General features: G+C 33.9%; 1 protein-coding gene across 2 annotated transcripts in view; it reads left to right on the top strand.

Moving 5' to 3' along the window:
- Positions 1-12,414, top strand: part of robo1 (roundabout guidance receptor 1) — a 142,906-nt gene that overhangs the window by 66,581 nt on the left and 63,911 nt on the right. For both annotated transcript variants that reach the window (XM_081974296.1, XM_081974295.1), the window contains exon 2: positions 1,253-1,561. In XM_081974296.1, coding sequence (XP_081830422.1) covers positions 1,253-1,561 — 309 coding nt within the window. The remainder of the gene's footprint in view (positions 1-1,252; positions 1,562-12,414) is intronic.

The following is a 12,414-nucleotide window of genomic DNA, read 5'->3' as shown; positions in this document are numbered from 1 at the left end:
CTTAAAACAGCAATTTTTTTTACTCCAAGTAGGTTTTACAGGCGATTTTGTCCCTGACTGTCCTTTCAAACTGTGTTTCTGTCAGTTCAAACTTTGACACAGCTTTTCTCCCTGACTGTCCAGAATTTTGTAGTGTTTTTTCATGTTATTGGATAGGAAATTTAATGAAAATTCCAAAATGTGATTAAAACAGTCACTTTTTCACTCCAAGTGGGTTTGACAAGGAATTTTGTCTCTGACTGTCAAACTGTGCTCAAAGTTACAAAAATCAGAGTTTAGAAAAGTTTTCTTGCATTATTCGTTACAAAACGATTCTGAGTTTTATGACAGTAATTTTGGCAGTGGTCATGTGACTGCCTATTTAACCACGGGATATCGGTCACTAATATTAAAATTTGCAAGAATTACAGTTTAACAAAGTTTATTTAGGCCCGGTTATTCAATCACAGTTCAAAGACCGGTTCAGTTGAACTACTACTGGTACTTAAACTTTGCCATATAAAATGCATTGCAACCAGGTTTAAAAGTTGAACCACTGGTGTACAACTGGGCTTTAGAGTTTTCGAAAAAGACGTGTTTCTGAGATTTGTGTGTGATAAACCATCTCTAAAACAATAAATAACAAATCAAATCAGTCTTTTATTCAGGATTTTATTTCAACAATATTCTTCTGAAAATGTAATCAAGTTAATGACAGTCATCATAGGACAATGATATCTTTCAAGCAAATTTCAATTAGACCCATAAATTTACTGGTCAAATTGGGATTTATTGGAAAAATTGGTACATTTTCATGTCACACAGTCACACTGAATTTTCACTTTTTAAATTTTAATTTTACTTTACCAACATTAATATAGAGTAATACAGTCTTATACTGCATGTAAATGTAGTTATTATTTGTTAGAAAATTCTCTATGTTTTTACTTCTCATCCGCATTTATTTCAACGAACGAAACATTTTCACCAGCTATACATTTTATATAACGGCACACGCGTTATGCATTTAAAATGGTAAATCATCTCGAAATGCATCTGAATTCAGCATACATTAAACGAAACACCATATCGGGAATAAATAAATTTCTCAAAATGGATTTACTTTGCGTCAAACTCAAATTTATCGCGTTGCTCTACTAGTTTGGGCGTTCGACTTTATAAACGCAAATGAAATAAAACCAAAAGAGTTCTCTAACGTAGATTTATGAGCATTTTGACCTTAAATATTAACAGGAAATTTAATTTGTTTCAGGTCAATATCGATCACCGCGGATAACAGAACATCCTTCGGACATTATGGTGGCAAAGAACGAACCCGTCACGCTCAATTGTAAAGCCGAGGGTAAACCTGATCCGGCTATCGAGTGGTACAAAGATGGAGAACTGGTCAAAACATCTCCAACCGACAATAAATCCCATCGCGTTTTACTACCGGCGGGATCTTTATTCTTTTTAAGGACTATGAACAGCAAAAAGGAACAAGACGCCGGTGTTTACTGGTGTGTGGCTAAAAACTCGGCAGGAACCGCGACGAGCAGAAATGCTACTTTACAAGTTGCAGGTATGTACAACGTCATAAGTTTTACATTATTCACCATAGATAAGTATCAAAACCTCAAGGATTAATGATGAAAAACATCTGTCCACCCAAAAAATCCCATCCATTCCGCTCGTCACGGTTGTCAAGATCCCTTGGGAGTGCGAGCGTACATATTTTTTGCCCGCTGCTGCAACATTATCAGATCGACGATAAATAAATAGACCCGTCGCGGTAGTAGCAGTACGAGAGACGATAAATTATGATAACAGGAAAAATTATTTGATGTAAAACAATAGTGAGTAAAAAGCAGGAAAGTGTTGGTAAAAAGCTTCCGCGCTCACAAAAGCTCGACTTTTGATTTGGCCGGAGATTTATCATCCTAAACGTCCCGGAATGGCCGATAAACAAGGATTACGGGCAAAATTCCCTATCGGGGACTGACAGATGGTGATGAATGTGCGGTATTTAATCGATTATTCTCGCTCAAGCACCGTGTCTTGGATGTGCTTCAAGCGAACGGGCCGGACGCGATTGTTGAATGACATTAACTTTTTATTTCGCACTTTGAAAAAGATGCTAGCGTATTATCTGGAACTTGCTCCATGCTCTAAAGATTAATCTTGGCAGTAGAACAAAGTTGCATTGTTTATCTTCTTTCCATAGAAAAAATATAAGAAAAAATGCATTGTCGCTTTTACTACCTTAGAAGATTAGTAGTATCTAATAATCTAGTCAATTTTCAAATAGTACAAAGCCTTTTACCATTTGAGTGAAGATAAATAATGGAATAAGTTGTTATGTTCTTTGTCGGCTTCTTTTTCAAATTTAAATTCACAAAGTTAAATTATTGTTACAATAAGATACAAATCATCTCTTAAAAACTGTAATCTCAGCGTCATGTATTCTGCAGGGTTAGTAACCAAAAACCCAAACCATTCATTAAAAGAATCAAATATTTATAAAAATTTGAAATTTTGGAGTCAAGGTTTTAATTCAAACCTTCTTACTAATGCTTTGCTGCTCGTTATTTTAGAAACATTTTTGTGTATGCGGGCAGTGCCCCACATTGCCCCCCGGGAAAGGCCCCAGGCCCCAGACGCTGAACTTATAAAATATAGTATTCTTTAAACTTTTGTTTAATTGTTTAAATAAAAAATCTGTTAGGAAAGACGAAATTGTGGTGGACGAAAGCTTGGTCTCTAGAGAAAAAAATTATTAATTTTGAATTTATATTTCTTACTATTTTTTATATAAAATGTTTAATCAAATTAACGTGGCTTCAAAAATTTTACAAAAATATGATACTGATTTAGGCGAAACTCAACTTAAACCTACTTTCAGCAGTCCTGAAGTATACACAACTTTAAAGTCTGAAGCCATGGATATGTCTGTTAAATTTAAATTGCTCCGATATTTCATACGAAAAGACAAGTAAAAATTAAAAAACATTTTGACGAAATCTTCGGTTTCAGAACAGAGCAGAATATTTTGTACAAGTAAATGTTTACAATTCGGTTAATGATGTAATTTCTAATCAACTAATTACAGGTTTTCCGCAATGCGGATCGTAAAAGAAACATTTACTTTATTAGAACCAAAATTTTTAATTTCATCTAGTGAAGACGAAGTCTCGGAAGAATGAGGAAAATTACACAGAAAATATCCGGAAATATTCACCTGTAGCTTCGCAAATCAGTTTAATTTGATACTTGATTTAATAAAAATGAAACATGAACTTAAAGAAAATATGTCAGTTCGCGGATTATTGGAACATATAATTAAAAATTATTCATATATGGAAGCAGACATTTTCGAATATACTGTGTTCCTCTTGTTTTTCACTCTACCTGTTACGGTAGCTTCTTTAGAAAAATCTTTCAGCAAATTAAAACTAATTAAAAATTGTATGATCCACAATAAGTCAGGAACGACTTTGCCACTTGTCAGTTTTATCAATAGAATATAATATCGCATCTACTTTAGACATCAAAGAGGTAATAAATCAATTCGCAAATGCAAAAGTCCGAAAAAGAGCAATATAAAAATGTAATTTATAAAACTTTGTTATATCTTAAATGTAAAATTCCAGTTATTTCATTGTAATCATTTTTTCTGTTTTAAAAAATTATTAAATGTTTTTCATATTAAGTATAGATATTTTTTATCATTAGTTTTGGAATGGGAAGGGGCCCACAATAATTTCTTGCCCTGGAGCCACTTTTGTGTTAGATCCGCTACTGGTCCTGTACCTATTACCTAGTTATAATCGTTTTGAGATATTTGTCTGTCTTTTTACGTACAAATTTTAAAATAGTGAGGAATCCAGTTTGAAGAAACAAATCGTGCATTTCCGGCTATTTGAGTACATTTCTGGGAACTCGGACTCAATGGACCAAAATACGGCATTTCTGGCTATTTAAGTACAATTTTGCCAACGTCAATTATGATTATGTCTTACATCTTTAAAACTATTGCAATTGTGTAATTTAATTTTTAATACCTGTATTTCTAAGAGAGTTATAAATTTAAATTAAAAAATATAAAGAAGAACACTTATGCGTATTTGAGTTAATAAAAATTAACAATTTTTCAAATAAGCAACCTAATACAAACTTACCTTAATTTAAGCAGTAATGAATGACAAAAGTGTTTTTTGGGTAAATTCCGCAAAAAAAAGTGAAGCAGAAAGGAACAAGGATGATAACCCGGCGACACGTGCTTCTTCTTGCGGAAATCACAATTGTGCCGCTGCTGGCCGTTTGTGATATCCATGTTTGTTTTTTGACCCTCCTTTTCCAGGTTACACCCGTATATGTTTCACCATGTGTATGTCAGTTGATTTTTGAACCCCCTTTCATACAGATGGAGTTACATGCCTGATAAAGCCAAAAAGCAGAAAAACTAGTTTTTTTTCACACTCCAGAAAGAAGAAAGTTTCGAATCTTGACAACGGGAAAAGTGACAGGATAACGCGAGGGACCAGTTACTCGGATTGAAGGACAGAAAAATTTCATTTAGAATCCATTGATGCCCATCAAAGTCACTCTGTTCTTGGATCACCATTAATTTCCAGTAAAATTTCACATACATTTCCACTTTCCTTCAATGTAGGATTTTTTATACATACAGGGTGTCCCACGACGAAAGACATCGATTGATATTGGAAAAAGTATAAATAGGAGATTTTTGAAAATTAGGCTGTATACTGATGTGGGCATGCCCAATCTAACTTAAATATTTTCAAGATGGTTGCACTTCCGTTTATACCGGAAGTCGATAACAACTTTCTTATTTTAAATAGAACACGCTATATATTATTGCATATTTGGTTCCCTCACAAAATTCTGACCAACTTTTGTGTACAATGCCCTATGCCTATCTCTGGTCGTTTTCGAAATATTTGATGTTTTTCCAAAAAAGTGACAGTTGCAACGCTCAACATATTTTTGTACTCTGTAAAAAACCGTATTTCATTTTGCAATGAAACTTTGGGTTATTGTAAATAAAGGATCGTTTTATTAAACTGAGGGTGCCTAATGACTCATTTGTATACAGGGTCGTTAAAAAAAAAATCATAAACCTGCCACTAAAAAAAATGAAAAATTTCAAGTTTTTTAAATAGATACCCACATTTTTTATGACGGAATTATTTTGAGCATTAAAAACTACTATACGTTTCAAATTACTTGCTTAAACCTAAATCCAACCCATTTCGTTTTATTTGAGAATAAACATTTTTTATTATTAAAACTCCAGATTTCTTGAAAATTTCTCTCTCTAATTACGTGTGGATTTATGTCACACCAGTAGTGTGAATTATGTCTATTGAACAGTCCATTTTTAGTAAATTTGGCCTCGTCGCTCTAAATAATATTATTCAAAAACAATTCTTCTCCATAGTGACTAGTCAGCAAAAACTCACTAAAAACCACTCTCTTCGGAAAGTCAACCTCTTTTAAGTGTTGCACTAATTTAAATGAAAAAGAGTGAAATTTATGTTTCTTCAGGATCCTTTCAATTGAGCTTTTAGATATGCCTGATTCTACGGAAACTTGTCTTATTGACGAAGTTGGATTTGCAACAAAATAGCCCAAAATTGCAATTTCTACATTTGTATTATTAAGGATTGGTTTTGTTTTAATAGCTTTTATCTTCACAGATCCCGTATTCTTATAATTTTCAATTATTTGCTTGACAGCTTTTGGTGATGGCTTTGGTTTTTCTGGATAACGAGCGGCAAATACCTCACATGTCCTACTCACAACTTTATCACATTCTCCGTAAATAATAAACAGATTTAAGTAATCTTGGTTTGAATAACGTAACCGCGACAGCGTATTTGCAGTTGTCAAAACACTCAAAACTAGTGTTATTAACATGCCCTGCAGGTCTCCAATATCACCGTGTGTCAAAAGCATAACCAACTAGAATACCAGATAATCCCAACCGTGCAGCATAATAAAAAAATGTTTATTCTCAAATAAAACGAAATGGGTTGGATTTAGGTATAGGCAAGTAAATTGAAACGTATAGTAATTTTTAATGCTCAAAATGATTCCGTCATAAAAAAGGTTGGTTTCTATTTAAAAAACTTGAAATTTTTCATTTTTTTTAGTGGCAAGTTTATGATTTTTTTTGACGACCCTGTATACAAATGAGTCATTACGCACCCTCAGTTTAATAAAACTATCCTTTATTTACAATAACCCATAGTTTCATTGCAAAATGAAATACGGTTTTGACAGAGTACAAAAATATGTTGATCGTTGCAACTGTCACTTTTTTGGAAAAATCTCAAATATTTCGAAAACGGCTAGAAATAAGCATAGGGCATTGTACACAAAAGTTGGTCAGAATTTTGTGAGAAATCCAAATATGTAATAATATATTGGGTGTTCTATTTAAAATAAGAAAGTTGTGATCGACTTCTGGTATAAACGGAAATGCAACCATCTTGAAAATATTTTAGTTAGATTGGGCATGCCCACATCAGTATCCTGCCAAATTTTCAAAACTCTTATATTTATACTTTTTCCAATATCGATCGATGTCTTTCGTCGTGGGACACCCTGTATATTTCGACAAATTTCCAATGAGTTATATCATAGGACAATAGTTTTCTCCTTCACTTTAACCCTCATTCATTCTTCAATTGTAGCCTACTTAATTTCTTTATTGGTCAACTGAAGATTCTTCAAAAGGCACCGTCGCAGATGTTTTTCTTATTGCACTAGGTCTTAAGAAAGGGTAATAAACCATCTGACAACATAAACAATATTTATAAATATTATTTGGAATCTCGTTGCACTTACTACTCTTCAGTGCTATAGTCTCAAATAACAATTCTAAAAATCAAAAGCATACCTGTTATGATACCATATATTGTTGAAAGAACAGCTATAAATTAAGAGCATAACATTCACGTTAATCTTCAACTTACAAGTACACATACTACAGCAATTTATATCACAATCCTCTTTCCAACGGTTCACACTTTATTACATTGACTCAAATACGTATCGGCCTGTTTGATGCCAAAGCGGATTTGTTGTAAACCGTAACACGTATATGTGTTTAACATCAGCAATGTGCTGGAATACAAAGTAACTTACACAGAACGTCAGATAAAATCTTTTATTGCACACTGGACCTCCTCTTGTTAGAATTTTTTTCAATTCTACTAACTAAAACTATAAAAGAAATACATGTTTTAAATAACGTACAGATTAAGAATACCAATACAACTGGTTTATTTCCTAAATTAAAGATACTTCATATAAGCTGCAGGTGTCAATCAAAGTATAACGACTGATGTTCTGAAAATGGGATGTCATATTTCGCTTTATTAAAGGTGTCAAATGAGATGAGAGGCTAATCCTTTATAGATGTTTCCGTTATAGGTCGGATCGATGATTCGTTCATCCATATGGGCGATAAATTGCTGTGTCAAAAAAGATTAGTTCCCTTAAAAACAAAGTTGTCATGAATAATGACATTGTTTCAGACAAAATGTTTTGCTTTTGCACCAGCTAATTTATTACTTGCATCGTTCATTACCGCAAACTGACATACTAAAACGCGCCTGTATACATCCACATCTATTGAATACAACTTGCTCGAGACAGTTTACAGGTACACACTTGTGCCTTACAAACCGTTCACTCGCAGACATTAAAGTGACACTGACCTGCCCATTTGCCACGATTATATTTAGCAACGCAAAACAAACAAGACAGTCGTCTTTAAATAGCTAAGGTAACGAGTTTATTTTAGAATTAAAATATAATTAAAACTTTGGAATGCTTTATCGTCAGCAGATGAAACATCTCATTAACATAGCTGAACGGAAAAAGCTAAAAGAAACGTATTATGTGATTCCAAAAAGATAAATTGGGCAGTTAAGGAGTGGTGCTCCACATCTGTCATTACAGAACTCTACATATATTTTGATTTCATATTTAGATAGTTGTTGTTACAAAGGTGTAAACTTAATTAGGATCTAGTATGATTGTTTTACCATGTATTTCTGCTCCAGTTTCTTATAAGTAAATCATTTGAACCAGTTGGTAAAAATTTAGTTAAGCCAGAAGAACAACAAGGTTTCAGAAAGAATAGATCGACGCTGGACGCTATCTTTATAACCAGGCAAATTGTGGAAAAAGCTATTCAGTACGGAAAACTCGCATTTATGTGCTTTATCGATCTGACCAAAGCCTTCGATCGAGTAAAACTGATCGATGTTATCAACATCTTAATGGGGAAACATATACCTGATTATAGGAACTCTCAAACAGTTAAACCTCAACACTTTGACTCACATCTTAATGAACCAAAAACTGACATAATGAATGAGATAATTAGTCACGTCAAGAACTCAGGCAGAGGGTACATACTCACCACTGGCGAAATAAAAATCATCTGCTATGCCGACGACACTGTGATAATAGCTGAAAGCGAGGATGACTTTCAAAGACTCTTGCACGCATTCTATGTCATAGCTATGACATACAACATGTAAATATCCACCATAAACAACAACAAACATCGCTAAAGAGCCCGTCAGATGTAAACTTGCACTCGATAATAATTTAGTGGAGCAGGTAATGGAGTTTAACCACCTAGGACTGCAAATAAGCTCCAGTCAAAACAGAGACAATGAAGTAAAAGCCCAAGCAAACAAGGCTAGCAGGATAGTAGGTGCTCTACGAGACGTAGTATGGAACAACACCTGGTTAGGATTTCTGGCAAAAACAATACTTTTTTCCATTAGTAACATGAAAAATGTATCATTATTGACCGATTAGTAACTTGAGAAATTAGTTTTCTCTACATTAATGGTCATTGTTGACCTAAGTCAAAAATAGAGTATAATCTTTATTTCTAGTTTGGAACAAACACAACAAAAAAGGGAATATTATTGACCTAGGTAAATATTAAGACATATGACATTTGAAATATACTTGACTTCACAGAGACAGATAAATTAGGTTGTTTCTTGATGTTGTTGTTTTGTTGTTATCCTAAATTTTCAATAAAAGGACCATCAAAAATATGGTTAATAGTGGAAAAAAACGCTATATTATCCACGGTTTAGACAGCTTTTATTGACCTTATGTCTTAAATCCCTCGTCGCTTCATTCATCGGGATTTAAACTTGACATACGGTCAATAAAAGCTTCTGTCTAAACCTTGGTTAATAATATACTATTCTTATATGTAAGTTGATGGGAAAACGCAGTTGAGGAGAGTCTTATTCGTCTTTGTGCCATGGAGCTTTAAACACAACTTACAGTGCAATTACTCAAAGAAATACATCTACATCATACAGTACTGGTGAGTTTCGACAGTTATGTCAACTGTCACGTGACGTAAAAAAGTATAAAAGTGTTCCTTCCTTAAAGTCAGAACTGTCAAATTTGGCTCCATGTAACTGTAAACACAACTTACAGCGCAATTCCCCAAAGGAACACATCTATTTGGCTTTCAGATCACTGGAGAGTGAGTTTGACAATTATGACAGATGTCACGTGACGTATGTAAAATATAAAAGTGTTTCTCAACGTCAGAACTGTCCAATTTGGGTCCATGGAACTGTAAAGACAAGGTACAGCGTGGTTCCTCCAAAGAAACACTGGTTGGCACTACTTGACATTTTGGACTTTTTAAATAGTCAATTGCCACACACAAGTTAAAAATTCGACGGCCATGATACTTGTCAAAATGGTCACGTGACCTTATTGTGTGTTTTAGATGATTATTTAATTTATTATATAACGTCACACTTTAGACCTCAATGATTTGCAATTTTGACACGGTTGTTTTTTCACAATGTGATTTGACAGCTGTCACATCAAGTGCAACTGTTAAAATCCTACTCAAAAAAGTAAAAACTATTAAGTGCAATTTGTATTGATTTGCTACTACCACTTAGACCAGATACAATACAAGCCACTTAATTTGTCTACAAGTAAAATTTTGACAGTTGTAACATTCAGGATTTGATTTGACAGCTGTCATAAGGGAAATTGTCGAAATTCTGCTCATAGAGATACAAAGTGCATTTTACCACCACTTGACCAAGCTATTGAAATTGTTGCTTTTGATGTGCCTTTAATGGCCTTTTCTTCATCATTCTCTTGAATTCTCCTAAAATTCCTATAATTTTCTTGACTTTTTCTCTAAAAATAAATTTATGAGAATTTGTACACATTTTTTTATACTCAACTAGTGATATTGACATGGGTTTGACAGTTACACGGCATCGCTCAAAACTGGCACTGGCATCTATAAGTTGTTTACATCAAACGTAGAGGTGCAAGATTTGATGCCCAGGATCCTATTGACCATTTAGTGACATAAAGCTATAAAAAGTATTTCCTTCAAACGGAAACTTGGACTTTTCTTCATGCGTTTACCCCTAGAAATGCTATACGCAATTCATCCGTCGTCGGCTTGTCTAATCCATTTCCGGAAATGCCGAAAACACCGGAAAGCCACCGAGCGTTGCGTTGACAGCTCAGCAAACATATATTATATCGGGCAAAATTGCCTTCTGGGCGAAGTTTAATTAAAGGTAGAATATACGTTCACCTCTGTGTGGAACCATTAATTTCGAATTGAAGTTTTCCCCCCATATTTCAGGGCCCGGCGTCGCACCGTTCCCCCCTTTTGCATCACGCACTGCCCCCGCGGCGCTCGTAAAATTCCCTCGTCAACGTGCAGTCGGGGTTTTTACCCTGTTGCCAAACAGGCTGAAAAAATAGAGTCACGTTTTTACCCTGAAACCGATTTCTTATTCTGGCATCAATTTTGCACAATCTTTTGGTAAATTGATTAGAAGCTGAGACCAGGGATCATTTTGCTTTCACTTTCTCCCATCTATCTCTATCATTTTTCCTTTTGCTGTTTTATGTTTCATTTACATAGCAATAAAGAGTGTCAAATGTTTAATCTGATTCTCGAAAGTTGACCATCACGTGACCAGAGAAACTTGTGTGCTCACGCATTCTCTTTTCGTGAGTAATGTCAAATGTCAGTTGTGTTGTTGGTAAATAGTATTAGTACTCCTAGTACTAGCGGTCAGTCTCAGAAATGTACTTGTATTGATTCGTAAGATTTTTGTTGGTCACGTGATAGTCTTTCGCGAATCAGACTGTATTTAGTATCTATCAATTGTCAATAGTATTTGATGCATAATCTCACTAAACAGAACTAGCATATTCTATGATAAGAGTATGTATTTGCCGCTTGCGCATAAAAATATTGTGGACCATGTAATTTATAGCAATTTTGATAGAATCTAGATTTCAGAGAATCTAGTTGCAATACGACAGAAGAAGCTAACAATGGCAGAGTTCCATCATATTCTGCATACTGACATCACATTGTACTAATTCTTGAACGCAGGGAGTAGAATTGCCGAAAGAAGTGTTGATAGAATGCGACGGAACTGGTTGGCAATGGCAAATTTTCTTCAAATTATTTGTATTCCTTTTTATTGATAACTCTCTTTCTGTGTTTCAAGAATCTAGGCCCTAGACGGTATAAAGTCCCGTCTGCCACCAAAAACTAGTGTTCTGTATAATTGAAAACATTAGACAAATTTAAAAATGCTCTGTGTTTTGACCTGTTTTGAAAAGAACTGCTTCAAATCAATTTAGTGGAGATATTTCAATTTTTCCATTTTTTTCTTTGCATCTAAAAAAAATTACAAATCTTTAATTGTTAAATAAACACTGGTCATCAAAAGAATAACCAGTTTTTCGCAGCTCAATATTTTTTATTTTTTTATTCTACGAAGGTCTTTGGTTTAAAATTTGTCTGGTTTGTCATTCATCAAGAAGATAATCAGATTTGTCTGGTACCAAAATATCTCTTAAGCTATCATACAGCCTAGTTTATATGATTATATGATTGCATTTAAAAAAAAAAATATTATTCGAGAAACTAGGACAACTTATTTAGATGGTTTTTAGTCGAATGGTTGCAACCCATCACAATAATTTTCATAGGAAGTTTCGTTCACAATTTTCACAACCATTTTTTGAGAAAAACCACGTTTTATGGAACACTAGCATTTGAAATGGTGTGCAGAAAAATAAATTTAACAAATTCTGAAAAAAAATGTAATTTGATGAAGTTATGTATTATGGACATATGCTGATATGACAAATCAAAATTATCCATACGAAATCGATGATTAGAGAAAGGATCCATTGCAAATCAATGTTTTTCGATAAAGAAGAGAAACCTAATCGACTTTTGACAGACTGCCACATGTAACTTTATGGAACTGTTCTCTCTTCTTACTACTGTTTCAAAGAAAGCTAGTGACTGATATAAGTACCTAATATTGTAGTAGTATTGTAAAGTAG

This window comes from Ips typographus, linkage group LG2, assembly GCF_016097725.1.
Source record: "Ips typographus isolate SLU linkage group LG2, UJ_Ityp_2.0, whole genome shotgun sequence".
NCBI lineage: Eukaryota > Metazoa > Arthropoda > Insecta > Coleoptera > Curculionidae > Ips > Ips typographus.
This window is presented reverse-complemented; position numbering and strand designations above follow the sequence as displayed.